Below are 21,843 nucleotides of genomic sequence, written 5' to 3'. Positions count from 1 at the left end.
CCCTCTCCCTCTCCCTCTCCCTCTCTCAGACTGAGTGTCCCTGATCCAAAATGCTTGGCACCAGAAGTGTTCGGGATTTCTTTTTTTTTTAATTTTGGAACATTTACATAAATAATGAGGTATCCTGAGGACAAGACCCAAGACTAACAGGAACCTTATGCATGTTACCTGGAAGAAACTCTATATATAGTGCCTTTAGTGCACCTGGGTTTTGACTGCAACATGTCACATGTGGTCAGGTGTGGGATTTGCCCCTTGTAGCCTAACACTGGCTTTCAAGAAGTTTCAAGTTTGGGAGTATTTCTTTTTTTTTTTTTGTCTTTTTGAGACAGGGTCTCCCTGTGCAGTTCAGGCTAACCTTGAGCTCATTTTATAGCAATGATCCTCCTGCCTCAGCCTTCCGGGAGTGCTGGGATTATAGGCATGTGCTACCACGCCCAGCTGGGAGCATTTCATAGGTTAAACAGTTGGAGTATAGATGTTCAACCAGTACTTATGCTTTAAATCAAAGAACCTTGAATCGATTATTTAATGAATACCATATCAATAATAAAATACTACTAAAATTATGAATAGATGTGTCATAATTTTCATTTGTCCACATTCATCCTTTTTCTTTTTTTTCCTTGTGTGTGTATATGTGCATGTGTGGGAAGGGTACTGGGTGCTGAACCCAGGGCCTCCACACTGAGCTACATCCCAGCCTTTTTTCATCTTTTTATTTTGAGACAGTGTCTCGCTAAGTCACTAAATTGACCAAGTTGAGCTTCACTTGCCATCCTCCGGCCTTAGCCTCCCAAAGTGGCTTTGTTCTCAGGACATTAATGAGTTATTTAGCAGGCTGCTCCACACCTACAGGGCACCACTGATGGTGCTTGGACTGCACTGCCTCCTGGCCACCTGCCAGCCTCCCCAGCACTGGCCACTCTTGTGCTGTAGAGCCAAGGCTACAGTTCTGGAGATAGCAGAATTCTCCTCAAGAACTACGATTTTTGCATTTTCCCTTTGAAAACCTAGAGAATGGTAATCAAGATGATCGGATGACCACTTAGACACAATGGCTGTGTCATCCTGGGCTACAGTCTATAAAGTGTGACTTGATCTAGTGAAGCCCAGCAGCGCGACCTTAGCTGTCCCAGGAAGGGCGAAAGCCAGAAGGCTATGTAACAAGAGAACAATCTTCTCTAAGAAGTTACGACTAATGTACATTGTGTGAAAAATGAAGAGGTACAATTGAAAATATATAAGGAACTCTGAGAAAAGCAATGAACACAGCCAAAAGAATGAACATGAAATAAAGTGAGTGAATAAAAGGCCAGAAAGGCTTCAAATCAGGATGTAGAAATCCGCAGAAAGCATGGCTTCCACCCGAAAAGTTAGCAGAAAAAGCTCAATAAACTATAAAATCGTCCTTTTCTTCACCTAAGCACGACCATAAGCAGCCAGGAAGTTCAGGGACCAGGACACAAGTGAGAGGCCATACCAGGAAGGAGGGGCTCAAGTTCCTAGACAGCAGCAGACTTTGGGAGCCTGTGTCCTCAAAGTCTTCCTCTCACCTCACCCAAGGGTGGACAAGAACTCCTGTCCACTGTGGAGAGGCCTTCAGGAGGGGCCTGGCACCCATAGAGCAAGAGCAATAACTATGGGAGGAAGGGCAGGGATCCTGTTACCCCAGGTGAGGCCCAGGGTGGATGGGGAAGGTAAAAGAGAAAAAAAGACTCTGATCCTGGGAGAGGGACAAAAACAGCTCTGCACCATGACCTGTTAGGGACTACAAATTCACAATGGCTAGTTTTACATACTTCCCTAAAGAATAAACAGAGGCTTAGGATTATTGGTATCACGGTTTTGAGATTTCCCATTATCCATTATGGGTGGGCATCCTCTTCCACCTACTAAGATTAAGACCACTGAGACTAAAGAAGCTCCAGAGCAAGATCCTCATTAGTTTAAGATCGTCACCACCCTCTGAATCATCTGACAATCTCCTCCTCAATCAGTAACTGCCAGGGTTCTGGCTGCCTCTTGCCTTTTGTTCTCCGTGAACAACTAGTTATCCCAGATCCCTGCTGCACTTCCATTTTTTCTCTTGCTCTTTCTTTCTTTCCACCAAGCATGTTATACCTGGCAGGAGATTGGGGCTCACTGCATGGGTCTCTGGTAATGATCCTCCTGATGCCCTATTGAAGGGGACAGGCAGGGCCACTCAGAACCCACAAAGATGAGCTGGTTGCCACAGCAGAAGGGGCAGGGCTGCAGAGGAAGGGCCACACCTGGCTCCAGGGAACATGGGCTGCAGAGGAAGGGCCACACCTGGCCCCAGGGAACATGGGCTGCAGAGTCAGACAGGAGCAGCAGTCCTGCCCCCCAGGCCAGGATGCACCTGTAATGAACAGCTGGGGCCTGAGCAGCTCAGGAACTTGCAGGAATAGGAGCGATGGGGAGCACTTCAGTCCTTCAGTAGAGGCGGGGCTACATCTACTGCACTGGCCCCTTGAGAGCTGAATAGAACTGAAGAATCACTACTGCCCGGAGACACAGCCACCATGACATCACCCTAACGTCTGAGGTGATGCCAGTGTGAGGAACCCTACTGTGCCCTGGCTTTGTAAGGGCACATCACAGACAACTATGCCAATACACAACACCTGATAGCAATAGTAAACCATATGACCAGGTTCCTGTTCTATTTTACAGTGCTGTTTGACTCCCACATATAAAAAGGCTACTGTACTGTTCTGCCGACAGTAGCCACCCACACCTGGTTTACCAGGCCTCCTGACTGCAGGAGGAGGCCACCTGAGTGACTGGCCTGTGCCACCTGGGATTGTTTGAGTGACAAAGGACAAATGTCTAGATTGTATCCCTATCATTAAAGGCCTGTAACTCAAACAACGTCTCAAGTGATGGAAATGCCACTTGCCCTGACTTATCATTACACATTGGACATATGCATTAAAATGTCACACAGCACCCCATAGCACCCCAGAAACATGCACAGTGACAATGTGTCAATGGGAAAAGGAACACAGAGGAAGTCTCTAAGGCCTAGGAGCAGAGAGAAGGGAGAAACCACGGGGGGGCAGGAGCACAGAGACCCCTTGCCACCCAAACACAAGCCAGCACCAGGAGCCAGAGCTAGCGGGGACCTGAAGGTGACCATGGCAACAGTGAACCCCAAATCCACCTGGGCATCTGACGTGGGTGACTTTCACCTCAATGAAGGCCTAGGAGAGGCCCGGCCATCTCCAGACACAGATACTGCTTCCCAGGCTGTCGTGTTCTACACACAATGCTAGCATCAAGCAAAATGACTGGCATCCAAAGAGCAAGAAGAACCACACACTAAGAGACCAAGCAATCAAAAGAACTGGACCTGCTCTCGGCTTAAAGAGCTGGAGGCTCAAGAGGACAGGAAGGAGTGTGATCACCCAACAGGTGGATATTGGCCCTTTGCTTCCAGCCACAGGCTGTCCCTAGTGTCGTGGCTGAGTAACCAGCAAATCCGACCATTAACAATGGCCTGTCTTCATAGTCAGGGTACCACACGTGCATGGACTTCACTCCTGTAAACCAGGACCTGAGTGGGAATTCAGCTCAAAGAGACTGGGCACTTCTACTCATGTAGAAAGACAGAAGGGAAGCAAGTCCCACCTTCTGACTCACATAGCAAATCATCCTCCGCTTGCACCCTGACAGAGAGAGACTTCATTGACATAGAGTGCTCCTTGTACCCCTGAGTGAACAGCCCCACCAAGAACGACTCTGCAAGGCGTGCAGACAGCATACCTATCACTCTGTCCAGGCAGTCTGGAGAAATGTGGAGGAGAATCTTCTCTACGAGCTTGGAGCCTACATGAACGCAAACCACATGGCTTCCATCAGCTATGGTCATTAAAGCTGGTCTGGAAAAAGAAAATGGAGAAGGAATTTAGAAACATGCTTAATAAAGGGGAACTCAGGAGAGCAGAGATAAACTTGACTGCAGACTTTCTCCCTTTAGCCGTATACTTCTCATTCCCTTGCTCTCTCACTCTATGCTCCTTCCCCAGGTGATCTCGCTCCCTCTTCCCCACCACCCAGTACTGGGAACTGAACCCAGGGCTTCATGCTGAGCTACACCCTGAGCCCCTTTTTTATTTTTTGAGATAGGGCTTGCTATGTTGCTAAATTGCCTAGGCTGGGTTCAAACTTCCATTTCTCCTGAACTTGTGATTTTCCTACCAGGATTATGGGTGTATGCTACCATACCCAGCTTCTCCATTCTTTATGGAAACAAACACAAATACAAACTGAGCGTCTGTCACATATCACAAGCTATGCTAAACACGGACATACACTAGTAACCAGACATGTCTGGTTCCTCTATTGAAGGAACTTAGGAATCTGGCAGGAAAAAGAAAATATGAAAGCATTTTTTTTTTTAGCTGGGCATGGTGGCACACACCTATAATCCCAGCACTTGGGAGACTGAGACAGGAGGATCTTTGCGAGTTCAAGACCAGCCTGGGCTACAAAGTGAGCTCAAGGCCAGCCTGAAATGCATAGCGAGACCCTGTCTCAAAAAGACCAAAAAAAAAAAAAAAAAACTTTTTTTTTTTTTTTAGTGCTGGGGATAGAACTTAGAGCTCGCACATACTAGGCAAGGGCTCTACCATTGAGCGCAACCCAAATCAAAGAAAGTAAGATTTTTTTTTACAGTGGTCCCAAGATAATTCAATAGGGAAAGAAGAGTCTTCAAAAATCACACTAGGACAACTGGATATCTACATGTAAAAGAATGAAGCTGGATTTCTTCCTTAACACCATACATACAAATTAACTCAAAACAGATAATGAACCCAAGTGTAAAAGATAAAAGAGTGAAGCTCTCAAAAGAAAATATAAAGGTAAACTTCATGATTTTGCCTTAAAAATGTTTTTTTAAAAAAAATATGACACCGCAAGCACAAGCAACAGAAAGAAAAACAGAATAAGAGTACTGGTGAGGATGTAGAAAAACTGCAACCCTCACATTGGCTGCTGGTGAGAATGTGAAACTGATCCTTGCACTCCCAAGGGGAATGAAAACTTATGTACACAAATGTTCCCAGCAGCATTATACACACGATCCAAAAAATCAGAATGACTGAAATGTCCATCAGCTGAAGAATGGGAAGATAGAAGGTGGCATTTACATACAATGGAATATTATTTTACAATAAGAAAACTGAGGCGTGATCCATGCTACAATACGCAAGAGCCTTAAAAACCTTATGCTATGTGAAAGATCCAGTCCCAAAAGGCCTCACACCGACTCCACTCCCACGATGTGTTCAGGAGGGAAGTCTGCACAGAGAAGAATATGGGGGCTTCTGAGGGGAGCAGGTAAGGATGAGGGCTGACTGCTAATAGATAGGGACTTTGAGGGTGTGTGCAATAAAAAATGTCCTAAAATGGCCACGGTGATGGTTGCACAAGCCTGTGAATATTCTGAAACCACTTAATCCCACATTAGAGGTGAGTGATACATGAGTTACATCCCAGTAAAAATGTTGTTTAAGAAAAGACATTCTAACTAAACACAAACTGCAGTAACTACATACAGGCCACTAACAGAAAATAAAAGAGGGGGTTAGGGATGTCCTCTCTGTAAACAGGCAGAGGAGAGAAAATTGAAGACAGAGAAAACAACTGCCATATCCAAAGGGCTGAAAGGAGTCCATCGAACCAGAGGGAGAAGCCATGGGGCAATGGGGACCACAGGAGGGTGCACAGATGCTTTTTGCAACCTGGAAACAGCGGCGATCACTAGTGGGAAGATGGCGAAGAGGGAGGACAGTGAAGGGGACTCAGGATTGACCAGCATTTCAAAAGACAGGCTAGGAAACCCAATGAGGGTAGTGGCACAGGGCCAGCATAGAGGGGAGGAACAGGTGTGGAATATAGCCGAGAAGGTTCATGGGTTAGGCCACTTCAAAATTGTAGATAACCTTAACAAAAGCAGTATGAGCAGCACTAAGGGCGGGGAACAGAGTAAGCTGAAGTGAATTTAGAGATGAAGAAAGAGAAGGAGGGCTACATTTACAACTTTTTAACAAAGCCTGAGGCGCATTCCTGCATGTCTGACTACTGACCATCTTTCAGCCCCTGAGCCATCCACATTCATATGAATCAGCACTTTCCCATGGTACTAGTTTTAAGAGCTCTAGCACCTGTTAATTGCTAGTGCTCTGTAATAATATCTCCTTTTACCTGACATTCAGTCACTAAATCATGCCAATTCTCTTTTCCCAACACTTTTTAAAGGACAATATACATTTACTTTAAAATTCCAGTAACAACTTCTGTTTCTTGTTCTTTCTATGGCTATATTCAGTTTCACTTGTTCAGTATAAATGAAATGCCTCAATTCCCCAAATTCCTCACTAAATAATCTCTGTAAAGGCAGGAGCACTTTTCTGTAATGGTTACTACTGAGTGTTTGCTAGTAATCTGTAGTTAACTAGACTCACATTCCATAGGTATTCCAGTAGACTGAGGTTTATATCCATAAGGACATGGTACCTCGTATGGCTTATATCTAACATGTCCCCCCACAGCCTCATTTGTTCATAGGTGGGGCTTTGGGAGATGACTGAATCAGGGGTGTATGATATCGGACTAGTCCACTGATAGGTTTATAGCTGAGTGTGATGCTGGGAGGTGAAGCCTGATGGGAAGAGGTGGACCACTGTGGGTGTGGCCTAAAGGTCTATCTCCCTCCTCCTCCCTTGATCTCTTGCTGCTTTCTATCCTCCATGCCATGAGCTGTTCTCCTCTGTGATGTCCCTCTGCCACACCACCCTGCCTTGGAGCCAGCCAACTATGGGCTAAAACCTCCATGAACTGTGAGCCAAATAAACCTTTCCTTCTTTAACTTGTGGGTGTCAGGTAGCAACAAGATAATAACTAAAACAGTACCGAAGATGGAAAATTTCCCTTCAATCTCAAGAGAGCTTGGCCATCAAGACATCTCACTGCCTTCTTGAAAATGTAAAATGAAGGTTCTTCTGATGAAAACTTTTTATTTCCTATTTAGAAAAGGTTAAATCAGTCAAAATGCTTCCTTCCCACCCATGACACTACAGCTAACACTACCCCCGCCCTTCCTCTGTACCCAGCCTCCTTCTCATCTGTTCTCCAAGGGACAGCCAAACTCATGTCCTAGGAGAATTTAGCAGAAGTGACATGTGTGGCTGCTGGGGCTGAGTCATAAAAAGGCTAGCTTCCACCTCGATCTCCTTTGGTGGCTTTTACTGGAGAAACAAGGTGCCACACTGTGAGTGCGCCCAGGCAGCCATAGGGTCGGGACATGTAGGAAGGAACACAGCTCGCCCTGGGTTAGTGGGCCTGGGCCACTGGAGATGTACCCAGCCCGCACCTTCCTTCACCTCCTGAGACCCTGGCATCTATACAGCTGCCTCTCTTCAGCTGAAGAGTGATTTGGCCTGCTGGCTTCTTGGCTTCTATACAGCAAAAACAATGTATTCTTTGTATTCAAAAAATAATAATTCTAAATTTATATTCTGTAAAACATTGTTACAAAGGGTATGCAGGTTCTATAATAGTTTTAAGAACAGTAACTATACCCTAAATAATAACTATATAGAATAGGAACATTTGGAATGATATAAAATAAGTTACCTATACATACTTTTGAAAGCCTTAACTATCGATAAGAAGTTAATTTTAATTGTTTCTTATATAGTAGGTATCATAATTCAATCTTCCTTTCCATAAAAGCAACCTACAAAGTAATAGTAATACTCATTCACTGACTTAAAACAAATGTAATTATTTGTAGATAGAAATACAGCTTATGGACTAAGCTTCTGTAAGCCCCCTGAAGTATTCCATGATAATATACTGGATATATTTGTGTTTAGTTTTTAGATACTCTGTATTTAGAAATGAGAGGAGAGAGTATAAATGGTGTATTATTTTGTAAATGTAGGTAATTTATATGGTTAAAAAATTATCCATGACTTTGGACATTTGGTTTTTGGAAAACAGTGTGTTTTCTCATTGAGCTAGTTGACAATTTCACCAGAGGACATTTATTTGCTATCTTTAATTTCTAAGGTAAAGGTAGGAACTGAAGTATGGAAGGTTAAACATATTACTAGCTTCTACAAACAACTCAGAGGTAAGATCACATAATATCTTTAACCTTTAAATTCTATTTTAAAATGGGGAAATGAATTATTTATGCCACATTTAGATCTTGATTAAAAATGTAAGCAAAATAGTAACTTTCTTCAGTATGTTTGTCTTAAAATTTCCCTGGACAATATTTGCTTCCATAAATAACTATTTGTCATGCAGAGGAAATTTCTGTTTTCTTGGGTTAGTTCTTACTAGAAAGTAAGGGTTGATACATGCAGTCCTTACTCACTTGCAGTCCCATAATAGTAACTATTCCCATCAAACTGGCTTCCTACTCTTCCTTACCTGTAGTACATTTTCTTCCCAGAAAGCGGCAAGCAGCCAAGACACTGCCTGTAGATCTTGTTCTCATCCGTGTCCAGTTCCGATCCACACCCTGCACAGCCAGTGTAAGTAATACTGGGGAGCGAGGACAGGATATGCTCCAGGGAGCTGTGGGCATTCAGACGGACCTCCTGAGCCGCTCTGACAGGAAACACCAGCTCCACGATCTGCGCTTTAATCAGAACCACTCCTAGCAGAGATGAAGGAAAAGAAATCATGTACCCTACTGGACCACATGGTAACTTTAATTTGCAAATGCGCCCAGTGGTTTATGTCACTGGGGAAAGGCTGCATCAAGTCCTGCTCTTGTTCTTCCTCTTTCCCTGAGAATCCCTCACATTCGGGGCTGTGGTACCAACTCCAGAATCTGCCAGCAACTGACTGAAGACTGAGCTCACTGAGCAGCTAGGGGGCTCTCTTCCTCCTTGTCCTCTGGAATTACACAAAAAGTGTAATCCTTCCTTTAGGAAACATCCTTTCACATACTGTACTTGAAAGTAGCTACCGTGCTCCCACTGCCCTCTCTCCCTGAGTTTAATTGATCATAACCAACAGCCAAATGGGAGGTGAGTTATTCTACTCAACCTTGTCCAAAAGTAATTAACCCAAGTTTACGCTCCTGGCGCTCTTCTCCCCCACTTCTGCCCACTGTTGCGGCTCCAGCTGTGGGTTATGTAACAGAGTCCTCGATGAGAAGGTTTCCCAGGTGGCGCAACTCACGGGTTTTCAGGTGAGCTCACTGGGCCCTGCCAAGCCCCTCAATCACCTATGAGCAAACACAACACCCACTGCCCACCGGACAGTCCTTCTTCCAACCTCAGCTTGACTTCTCTGTCCTCTTGTAAGGCCCAACCTTACGGCGCTCTCCCTTTCATCTACCAGCACTTTAAAGCCTTGCCCACGCCTGCGCAGTGGCTCTTCCCTGCCAGGAGGGAGGAGGTGCCGGGCCCAGAGCTCATCACCCCAGCAGCCTCCTAGAGGCTCTCTTAGCACCATCTCTTTCCAAATCTAGCCCATGGTGACTTGTCCATGCTTGCATTCCTCCATTTGCTTTAGTTTTTCAATGGTTTCCTCCCCTCTTCCAATCACACCGCGAGTCAGCAGGAAGGGCAGTAGCCACCTATCCAACAAGCTGGAGCAGACTGCTATCACACCTTCCCACAGCCTTGCTGAATCTCTACATTATTCAGTAAAAGAATTCAAATACAGGGCATGGTAGTACACCTGTGTAATTTTAGCACTTCAGGAGGCTGAAGCAGGAGGATCACCATGAGTTCAAGGCCAGCCTGACCTACCTAGGAAGACCCTGTCTCACACCTTCCCCCTCAAAAAAGAAAAGAAAAACAAATTCACTGATTTTTAGAAGGGGGTAATATAATCCTATCATTTCATAAATTTTTAAGCCTCTTTAAGAGAATTAAAAGGCCATTCTGAACATGGGCTTTGCTTTCAGGGGCACCCAGGCCTCTGGGCACTGAACTGCTGCTGCATGAAGCAAGACTACACAAGCATCTCCCTCTGCTCACAGCATCAGGCACAGCCTTATCCTCCCAGCTTTTGTCCAACAAGCAGCCCCTCCTAGCGAATTCCCCAGTGGTGATCTTCCTTTTTCCTCCCTTTTATTTAACTAGGAAATGATTTAAGAAAAGGCTGCCTGTACTTTCATGTTCTCTTTACATCCTTGTCTTAAAACACATGAACAGTTGTTTGTGATGTTACATACCTGTAATCCCAACTATTTGGGAGGCTGAGGCAGAAGGATGGCAAGTTCAAGGCCAGGCCAGGCAATTTAGCAAGACCTTGTCTCAAAATAAATTAAAAGGAACAGGAGGGGCTGGGGATATAGCTCAGAGGCACAAGCGCTTGCCTGGTAAGCTCAAGGTCCTGAGTTCAATTCCTGGTACTAAAAAAAAACAAAAACCAGGAGATATAGCTCAGTGGTTGAGCACTTGCCTTGTTCGAGTGAGGCTCTGGGTCCAATCCCCAGTACTGTGGAAAACAAACAAAAAACACATACAAATAATGTGGGAAACTATGAATTCAGCCCTCATAGCTGAACATAAAGAAAATAAAAGAGCCAAGTGTGGGGGTATAGGCCTGTAATCCCAGCCTTTTGGGAGGGTGGGTCAGGGGGATCAAAAGTTCAAGCCCAGCCTGGGCAATTTAGCTGTCTCAAAAAAATAAAATAAATAAATAAATAAATGAAGGCAGGCAGGCTGGGGGTGTAGCTTAGTAAAAAGACCCTGGGTTCAGTCCCCAGTACCACAATGAGACAGAGAAGCGGGAGAAAGAGAGGGACAGAGAGACAGAAATAGAGATCGAGACAGAGATAGAGAGAAAACACTAATAGGCCCTGTCTAAACACAGTCTCTCCAGGCCTGACTGTAACGTCAGTTTCAACCCACTTCCCATTGGGCAGTGCACCCAAGATTCCCAAGAACACTCCCAAATCCACCTCAACCCCAATGAGGCTTTATTACCATTAATTATCACTACTGTGCCACCTATCTTTTTGTGTGCCACCTATTTTGGTCACATCCATCATGCAGTTTATTTTTATTTTCAAATCTAATTCAATGTCTTCATTAAAAATTCAAATTATGTAACGAAATAAACCTACCACTACGTCCCATTTTCTCCAACCCTTATTTCTTCTCCAAAGGCATTTACTGTGGTAACCAGTGTAAAACTTCCCATTAATTTCTGAAACCTATGATCACTTGTCATTTACTTATGATGGGAGCTTAGCAACCCTAAATATAGTTTCAAATGCTATTGTTACAGCTCATCTGGAAGCCAGCGCCCTTCAGCGCTGCCTCAGTAGACAGGAAGCCAGCACAGAGCAGTGGGGCTCTTCCTTCTAAAACTGTAGACTTTACTAGTTATCGTCACTATTTGGGGCTCTGTCCCAAAGCCCATGGCCATCTGAATCCAAAATGTAATCCTAGGGTTGCGGATGTAGCTCAGCAGCACAGCACCTGCCTCACAAGTACAAGGGTGTGAGCTCCATTGATTCCAGAAACAAAGAAAAAAATGTATTCCTTTTCTTTAAACAAATCACTTGAACTGTATTTAATGAAAATTCCATTTAATTAATGGACAGTGTATTGTGTATAAAATTCATCATCAAAGGCATTTTTGTATTCACATGCTTCTAAGGATGAACTTTAGAGACACGCAGATAGTACTTGAGTTGAGGAAATTTAGCAGACTGTTTTTGTGACCATAATGAAATACTTGAGCTCAGTGAACTTTATAAAGAACAGAGGTTTATTTAGCTTCTCAGGTCTAGAGATTCACCAGCACAGCACTGGTATTGCTGAGCCCTCTTGAGAAACTCATGGTGACTGAAGGGGTGCACGTGAGATCACACTGCCACTCAGGAAGCCAGGGGCCTGGGGAGACTGGGCTTCCACAACCCTCCGAGAACACACTCTCAATGACACCTGGAGCTCCCACTAGGCTCTGCCGCTTACAGGGTCACCACCCCCCACCACCACACTGGCGACCAAACCCCTAGCTTGTAAGCTCTTAGGGGGTGAACAACACCCAAACCACATCAGGAAGAGTGGTACTGCATTTGACAAGGCAGCAAGGGCATTTCACAGATCCTGTGTTAGTGTAAGTCTCAAAACCCACATCCAGCAGACAGATGAGTGACTGACTAAGGTGTTTATCGCTACAGTGGCTCTGGTTAAGTTCATTTTACTATTTCTAGTTTATAAGTGATGAACTGCTGAAAAGTACACATAAGAAGTATTTTAAGTGATTTCTAATAATTACAAATTAACATCTAAGGACTGGAGGCAGACAGCTAAGAAGGTGTCAATATCCAGTTCAGATAGTTTCAAAGATAGTTTTATTTTATATTCATTCGTACATTTTTCTCACAAATGGTAGCTTCATTGCTTATACTAAAATTAGAGCTAGGCATAGTGGCACATACCTATAATCCCAGCACTTGGGAGGCTGAGGCAGGAGGATCATCATGAGTTCAAGGCAGCCTAAATTACAGTGAGACCCTATCTCCAAAAAAGAGAGAGAGAATACTTTGTGTGTATACAGATCTTACCTGAATACTTATCCTTTAAGTGGGTTGCTAAGTCTGACATTTTGACAAAGGAGGGTGTACTTTCTTCAAATTTTGATTTAAATGCAATTGCCCTAACATCATCATCAAATAGGCACTCAGAGGATGACCAGGGTGTTGTATGCAATTCCAAGCTCTCCAGTATGCAATTGCGCTGAACATAAAGATATTTAAATTCCCAAATATAACCTTAAAACAAAAACAAATAAAAATTAAAGGTCATCAAAATGGAAAAAGCCTAGGCTCAGAATCAGATTAAATAGATTGACCTAAATAAATCAGTTAAATACAACTTTTGTCACTAAATGATTTGGGTATAAAGATACAAAATGTGCCAGGTATGGTGGCTCACACCTGTAATCCCAGTACTCTGGAGGGTGATGCAGAAAGATTGCCATGAGTTCAAGGTCGGCCTGGGCTACATAATGAGACCCTGTCTCAAAAATAACAACAACAAAAGGACACAAAATATATATAAATGTTGTGTTAAGATCATAGGATACAAATGCTAGAAATAATTCTAATGAAACTTTTTTAATAATTTCTTAGTCTCCTAAATAAAACAATCATAATTTATCATAACTAATTGCTTTTTCAAGTAGTAAATTCTCATTCTGATAACCACAGAGTTTTATTTTTTTTAATTTGAAGAGTTTTTTTAAAGGGATAATTAAGTGGTCACAGGTCTATCATAACCAATATTTCACTGATATTTCAATACCTTTATCACCTTACTCAGCTAAATTCTCCAGAACAACAATGACAAAAAAGCACTTAGTCATAGTAATACCTACTCTTATCTCTCAGTAATGACTCTAATTTTTAAAACACAGGAGCACATACCTCCCTGCCAAATAATTGTTCTCTTTATCAGTAAATTTAACTTTAAAATCATAATAGCTGGGCACAGTGCACATAATAGCTGGGATACAGGTGCAGACCTGTAATCCCAGCACTTGGGAGGCTGAGGTAGGAGGGTTGTCATGAGTTTGAAGCCAGCCTGTGTTACATAATGAGTTCAAGATCAGCCTGCACTACAAAGTGAGACCCTGTCTCAGTAGAAAAACCAAACAAAATAAAATTATAAGAAAAGGATATTTCTCAGCACTAATTTTCCTGAAAACAGCTGTCTCCTCAGTTTCCCACTTTAGGTCATAAATCTAATTCACAACTCCCATTTGTCTCCTTAGTTTCTTTATACGTGTGTGTGTGTGTGTGTGTGTGTGTGTGTGTGTGTGTGGGTAGTGGAGAATCAATCTGTATAGATAGGCAGAGGCTTTAGAAAGAACATATAGATACATTTTTATGCAATGACAAATTCCTAGAGGTACAATTAATAAGCCTAAGAGATCCTGAATTCTTTCCTCAATATCAATTGTCTTCAAAAAGGTTCTGCTAATTTATATTTCCAACTGTTTAAGACAATGGCAGTTTCCCCATATTTTCTCTGTCAATTTCTTACAAGGAAAAAGTCATTTATCATTATTTTGGGTGTCTTTAATGACTATCAGGAGTAATTTTTTCATGTATTTATTGGCTATTTTTATTTCTTCTTGGAGCCTTGCCTGTTCATATCCTTTACCCATTTATCTTTTTAGATTTTTGTTTATTGTATTATCTTCTGACATAATACAATTTTTTCTGGCTTATTACATCTTTTAATTTTGTATATGGGGGGATTTATGTATAGTAGTTTTTACTGCTGCACTTTAACATACTGATCTTTGGATTCCAAATAAGTTCACCTACATTTTCTAATACTCATTGTTTCTTTTGTTTTTTATTTGAATCTCTAGTAAATTTGCAATATATTTTGTTACAGAGATGAAATAAACATTTAATTATATCTTTTCCTCAAATTATCAAGTAGAGGCCAGGCGTGGCGGTGCACGATTGTAATCCCAGCACTTAAGAGGCTGAGGCAGGAGGACCGTCGCAAGTTCGAGACCAGCCTGGGCTACAAAAAGAGCTCAAGATCAGCCTGAACCGCATAGTGAGACCCTGTCTCAAAACAAAAAAATTATCAAGTAGAGTCTCCAGCCATAGCACCCTGAATGCACCCAATCCTATCAAATTATCAAGTAGATATCCCAAATGTCAAATATTCTTTTTTAAAAAAAAGAAAACAAGTTAAATTTTTAACAATAAAATATGTTTATTGTAAAACATTTAGACAATAAGAAAAAAGGAAGGTAAGAGGTGAAAAGACTGGCCATGTTCTAATAAGCCGCCTAATGAGCGCTTTGGTTCATTATAGGAACTTACTGTTCTCCCTACTTTCTTGTCTTTGTTTGAGGGCTTTTATGAAGTTTAAGAGGTAAATGCAGACACATATAAATACAGATAAAATTCAATCTAAAGGTATTACCATATAAGGATAACCACAGGTAGCATTTTGATAAATGTTTCTGGATTTTTAAATGTACATATATACTGTACTTTGAGAGAAACTTTTATCAAGATGAGATGATGCTATTTATGAAGTTTTGTAATGTATACACTGTATACATCTTTCTAAGCTAGTGTGTCTACATATTTGTGGTGATGAATACCATTATGTCCACCCAGACCACAAACAACTGTTTCCTGCCCATTGAAGTAAACTCAAGTTGTCATTTAGCATTGCAGAACCTTATCTTCCTACTCATAGTTTATTGGATAAGATTACCTAGATCAGTTTCTCTTTGCTAGGAATTTGGAAATGGGTCTGGTCTCTCAAAGGAAAGTAAAATCACGAGCTAGAGAGTAACCATCTCCACTTTTCATGTGGTGGGGAAGTAGACCGGCTGAGCCACAGGTGCACTACAAACACAAAGAGACACTGTAGACCAACAGCTACTGTGCTCAGGCTCCTGGTTCTGAGGCTCCTGAAGCAAACCCGCACTCTACCGCTTGGATGCTGAGACATCTCTATAAACGTCACATTGTGAAGCTACACAGAAGGATGCCCTAGTCCTAACTACAAGCCCTCAGGGCCCATGCTTAACTATAATTTCTTTCCTTCTCTCCCTCCCCTCATTTCATGTGTAAGGGCTGGGGATTAAATCCAAGACTTAGTGCACATGAAGCATGAGCTCTACCACCGAGCAACATCCTCATCCCTAGATATAATTATTTTACATATCCCATGGCTTGCAAAATTGTCATGATCACACATTTTAACCTTGTGATTTGTTTCTTATTATTTGACACAAGCAATGCTGTTTCCTCCTCAAACTGGAGCCTTTTATTCCTTAAAGACAGTGAGAAATTCAAATGGTTGGCTGACTGACTTTAACCTTCATTCATTCATAAGGAAAATAACTACTGGGGCAGGCAATGCTTTGTGATGGGGTGTTTGCTAAACAGCCAGGCAAGGCACTTACATGCATAGAACTTACAGTCTACAATACTAAGAAAATCAATCCACAAAAGAAAATGAGTCAGAGAAATACACAAAGGGTGAGCTGATGTGCATGTATGAGGCCTCAAGGAGGATACAAAGCTGGGGGCTGGACATGAAGGAGCCCTGAAAATGGGAGATTTGGAGGAAAAGCACACTAGACGGAAACAACATTCTGTATTGTGAGCAGAGGACTGCCACATCCAATAGCAGAAAGGCATGTGCACTGGATAGGTCCATGATCTGAAAGAGAGCTGTATGACACAAACTGTGATATATTTGTACATGTGAACCACCAATGAAGGATGTATTTGAAACCTCCATGCAGACATAACTATAGCTTTGTATAACTATCACTTTTGCCATTGTTTGTATTGCTCTGGGCTTAGCTATGTAATGAGACTACTTTATTGTGATCTGCTATTTGAAATATTAGATTTCTATTAAATAACTTTCAGAAGAATATTGCATTAGAATAACACATAGTTCTTTTATGTCTAACCAATTACTCTTAAGTGTAATTTATGTCCTTAGTTTACCCTAAGGCCTAAACTGTGACCAATGCTGGCTACATACGAAGCATGCCAAATTCCTACTAGAAATACATATTTCAAAAGAATCTGGAATTTCTTACTATTCTTCCCTAAAACATCAACTCCATTACCTCAATTCAATAATGACTGCTTGGTGATCATTTTTAATTATGTCATCTAAAGATGAATTTGTTATCCTTGAGGACAAATAAAACCAATGCTCAGTAGGCAAAGTTAATACAGAGAAAGCCCCAAAACACATAGATGAATGAGTAGACTGCTAATAATTTCTGAAAGTAGACTTAAGTGATCCTTACACATTGGTATTTTCTATTAAAATAACTGCCTTAAGGTATTGAAGTGGATGTTAAAGCTTTAAAATGATGGTATAAATAAATGTAAGCTGAATTAACCAATGAACAAGGAACACCTACATCTTAATTCCTGAATGCCTAAGTTTTCAATATTAACCTTAAAACCACAGAACTGTCTAGAGACAACTGTAATTTCTCTTGTACTATCAAATAACTATTAACTTAAAGGACAGTCACATTAAGCATGGAACATTGCATATGCCACAGCTCCCCTTTACCTCTGACCTACATCTTTGCTCAGCATGTGGTAGGCTCGTGTCCCGGCTGTGACGGGGGTCAAGGACTACACCTCATCTATCATCAATACGTGTTTGTCAGATTTCTCAACTGAATAAACATCTCTTACTGTTTGATCCTAACATAAAAGTTAAAAGTCTGACTTATCTCAAATCCTAGCTGTAGGCTATTAATGATTAAGAGAGATGATGTGCTGGATTCTACCTACAGAGAGCTATTTGGTAGGGAGACATTTAGAAAGAGACATTAACTCCTTTGGATAAAAAATAACAGCTCATACACTTAATCTCTAAATTAATTTTGTAGAGTAAAATAACTCAGAAACCACTAATTAAATGATCTCTGTTACAACAAAAGGATCTCACAAGAGCAAAAAGAATATTAAATACTATTTTATTGAAACATCAATCCCTTTTAGTTCAATATACCATAAATTATTAATTTGTTTTGAACCAAATGTATTATCATTTTTAAATGAGCATCATATGATGTCTAACAGTTTTTAAAAACCGAAATAAAAATGTGGCACATGGGCTACACAGAGAGTTCAAGGCCATAGTGAGATCCTGTCTCCAAAAAAAAAAAAAATGTAGAGCATAGTTATTTATTAAACAATAATTGTGACTTGAAACCATTAATGTAATTTCCCCCTAATATCTAATATTAATTTCATTTCTCTACTAATTAACCAAGAACTCTATTTATTGAGTGCTTTGGCTGAAAAAAAAATTGTAAAAGCTTCTCTAGAATTAAATTCTTAAAGGACATTATTTGAAAGAGGTAAGATCTTAACTAAAAAAGATTAAGTAGTACACCTGGGAATAAAAGTAAGCCTTTATTTTGACACCATTAATTATACAAGACTTTTAGACAACTAAATTGCTACAAGGGATACATAACAGAAGTGTGTAGAATATCTACTCTTGATCACTTCTATTTTAAATGTTATCTCCCTTCAGATTCTCTTCATCTTCAGCTCACAAACATTAATCATTTACCAAAATATAAATACGCTACATGCTTTTTTGGGTGTATTTACCTTTTTTCCTTTGAAGCTGAGGGTACCAGGCTGCTCCAAGACCCCATAACACAAGCATATAATGTTGACCTTGGGTCTGTTCCACTATTAACATAACTTTCCTTTGCTTCTGTCCTCTGTAATTGTACAATGCCTCTGGGAAAGGGAAAGGAACATGTTAGTTGGCATTACTCTATCATAGATGATTCCATACTTTAATAGCTCACAATAAATATGTAATGATAACTAAATGATATACTAAGATGGTCTTGTGTCTTAATTTTTTACAATCTATAAACAAAAAAGCACTCAAAATGTTTACCTGTCAGTACAATGACATCCACAACTCTCAGCACAGCATGGACTAACATATCAGGCTGCAGGTGCTCCAGTTCTATAAACTCTACCTTGCTCGCTCTCTGAGGCCGCCTCTGTGGAAGGCCTTTGAGATAGGAATGTTTTGAAGACACATATGCCAATAGGTCGTGAAGCACAACAGTGCTAACTATACTAGAATCTAAGGAAGAAAAAGACACACCAATGTGGACAAAGGATGGCAACATCACATTTTCTTCACAGCACATAATATTCTTTAGAACTGCATTTTATGTTGTAACGTGATTAGAAGTAAAACACCATTTTTTTTCTACAAAACATGTAGTTTATTCTTGAATCAGTTTAGAAATAAATATAAAGGTTGACATTTTTAAACAATGGAAACAAAAATCATTTACCAATTCCCAAAATTTTACTTTGTTACCTTATTTCTCTATTTGATTAATTTCATTTCTCTACTAATTAACCAAGCTCAAAACTTCCATTACGTTTTTATTCCTCCAGCATCCTGATGATACCCTGTTTGTTCCCTAGTAGTTGGAGTCTGCTTTGACCCCATCTTTCTCAACTCTCCTGACCACTGTCATTCTTCTACAAGCTCCTGGGTACCTCACCTCTGAAATACTGTACAGGCCAAGCTGCCCTACTGGCTCTCTGGCTAAACAAGCTCTATTCTTTCTCATTACTGGACTGCTGCCGATAACAACCTGTGTGAACCCACACTTCTCTGGGCTTCATTTTTCATTTACAGTGTAGTGGCTTTAGGGGGAAAATGATCCTTGACATCAAGTTATGTATGTGTCCCTGTTTTCTAAAAATTTACATAAAAACATGGATATTTGGACTAAAAGGAAAATATAGTCTACCTCAAGGAAACAGTGTTAACCTTTGATTTATATATTTAATACTATTTAAGATAAATTTATATCCTTTCATAATTATCAGGACTAGGATTATAAAATATGTAACACCTCACTGTAACGAGTCATGAGCAGAAATCTTTTCCAAAAGTACAACATATTGGGGGCTGGGGATTTAGCTCAGAGGCACAGCACCTGCCTGGCAAGCACAAGGTCGTGAGTTCGATTCCTGATAGCAGAAGAAAAAAAAAAAAAAAACAAAAGTACAACATAGTAAAAAATCCCAAAATTAAAAGACTGTCAAAATCACATTGCCTTGATTGCTGCTGGTTTACAGTTAAGTCCTGATATCTGATAGGGCAAGTTATTCCTCCCTACATTTCTTTTTAAAATGCCTTGGCTTTTTTTGACCATTTACTCCTCCACAAAAATATCAGATAATTTATCCACTTTCATAAAAATCATTTTCAGATTTTTACTGGCTATGCACTAAATTTGTAGATCAACTTGGGGAAAACTGAAATTTTCATAACATTAAATCTTCCAATTATTAAACAAGGACTTGCATATCCTTCGTTACATTTACTACTTCATACTTAGTACGATGTTAATTTTGTACATAGTGCCTTTTTAAAGTGTTATTAGTTGTTCTACTCTAGAATTATCTTTTGTATATTAGTCTTATATCTAGCCACCCTGCTAAACTTCCCCACCACTTCCAATAATTTGCTTCTAGTTTGTAGAGGTGGAAAGGTTGTGCATAAAACATCGTAATACCTATAAGTAATGACAGTTTTATTTCATTTCTAATCTTCACCTATCTTTTTTTCATGTTCCATCATATTAGTTAATATCCCTGATACAATGTTAAACAAAGGTAGTAATAATAGTATCCTAGTCTTACATCTGAATTTTAAAAGCAAACTTTCTAGTATTTTTTTCAATTTGGATGATAACTGTTCTGGGTTTTTGAAAGACTCTCTATTTCTTTTTATTTCTGATGTTGAGGCAATGAATTTCATCAAAAGCTTTTTTGTGACTATTGGCATGATCATATATCCCTTTTAAAAATTTTTTTCTTTTGAGCTAATGTTAGACTTACAAAAATGTTGCAAAAACAGTAGAGTCCCACATATTCCTCATTCTGTATAAGCCCTAATGTGGGCATTTCACATATGGAATAAATATCCTGAACAGAAATTAAAAATTAATTAATTATTGGCTAAATATTAAACTACAGAGTTTATATGCTACCAATTTCCTCACTTATATCTGTTTTTGTTTTTCTTTTTTTTAGACAGGCTCTCATTATGTAGTCCAGGCCAGCCTTGAACTCACTTAAGTAACCCAGGCTGGCCTCAAACTCACAGCCATCCTCCTGCCTCAGCCTCCCAAGTGCTAGAATTATAGGTGTCCACCACCACACCTCGCTCAGGCCAAGGATATAGCTCAGTGGAACAAGTGCCTGCCTGGCAAGCACAAGGTCCTGAGTTTAATTCCTGGTACCAAAAAACAAAAAAAAAGAAAAAAAGAAAAAAAAATCAGATATTCACCACCACACCTGGCTATATACTTTTTCTGAGTAGGACCCTATCCAGGATTCCACCTTACATTTAACTGTTATTTTTCATCAGTTTCCTCCAGTCTGTAATAAGTCCTCTGTTTTCCCTTGTTGTTTATGATCCTGACACTTCTGCAAGTATTGATCAGTATTTTGTAGGATGTCCCTCCATTTGGGTTTCTCCAATGTTATGTTAGGATTGGAATCAAGTTTACATTTTTGGAAATACCACAAAAATTATGCTGTGTCCTTCTCAATGCATAAGGTCAAGGAATTCATGGTATCCATATATCTGCTGGTGATGGTTTATCTTGATCACTTAGTAAGTTCAGGTTTGCCAAGTTTCTTCATGTGAAGTTACTATTCTTCCTCTTGGAGACTGGAACCAACAGTATATATGTCCATCAAGAGATGAATGGAAAGGGAAAATGCGGTATTTATACATAATAGAGTACTACATAGCCATAAAGAAAAATAATTTTGAGCCATATATAGCTAATGCATGCAACTTCAGACCATAATGTTAAGTGAAATAAGTCATACACACAAGCTCAAATACTGCATAAGTTTCTCTTACATGAGAAATACAATAGATAGATACATGCAAATAAAGAGCAAGCCAGAATATAGATAAATAGGGAGAAGTTCAAATACTTCCCCAAATTACAAATTCCTATTGTTTTAAAAATACTTCAATTATATATGCTAATTGGTTTCATTTCTACTACTAGTTTATCTAAATTCATTGAAAAGAAAATTTTGTGTTATTATTTCTTTGCTTCTTTTTTGTCAGAATCTTTTTGGCTTATGCCTTTTTGTTATGGTTTGTATCTGTGTGTCCCCACAAAGCCTCATGCAGTCATGGGGCAGGCTTTTAGAGTTTGATTGATTATGGGTGTGAGAGCTACACCCACCCTGGGGTGGACAGTTTGCATATGTAA

At 40.4% G+C, this 21,843-nt stretch overlaps 1 protein-coding gene across 5 annotated transcripts in view; it reads right to left on the bottom strand.

Moving 5' to 3' along the window:
* Positions 1-21,843, bottom strand: part of Fam35a (family with sequence similarity 35, member A) — a 93,269-nt gene that overhangs the window by 748 nt on the left and 70,678 nt on the right. For 4 of the 5 annotated variants that reach the window (XM_005407912.2, XM_005407911.2, XM_005407913.2 and 1 more), the window contains 5 exons: positions 18,468-18,662; positions 18,167-18,301; positions 12,584-12,790; positions 8,473-8,701; positions 3,790-3,905 (listed from right to left, as the gene is read on the bottom strand). In XM_005407912.2, coding sequence (XP_005407969.1) covers positions 3,790-3,905; positions 8,473-8,701; positions 12,584-12,790; positions 18,167-18,301; positions 18,468-18,662 — 882 coding nt within the window. Of the gene's footprint in view, positions 1-3,789; positions 3,906-6,942; positions 7,053-8,472; positions 8,702-12,583; positions 12,791-18,166; positions 18,302-18,467; positions 18,663-21,843 lie in introns of those variants that run through there. The other variant, XR_001231666.1, reaches the window with a different exon arrangement.

This window comes from Chinchilla lanigera, unplaced genomic scaffold (assembly GCF_000276665.1).
Source record: "Chinchilla lanigera isolate Chin_1 unplaced genomic scaffold, ChiLan1.0 scaffold00109, whole genome shotgun sequence".
NCBI lineage: Eukaryota > Metazoa > Chordata > Mammalia > Rodentia > Chinchillidae > Chinchilla > Chinchilla lanigera.
This window is presented reverse-complemented; position numbering and strand designations above follow the sequence as displayed.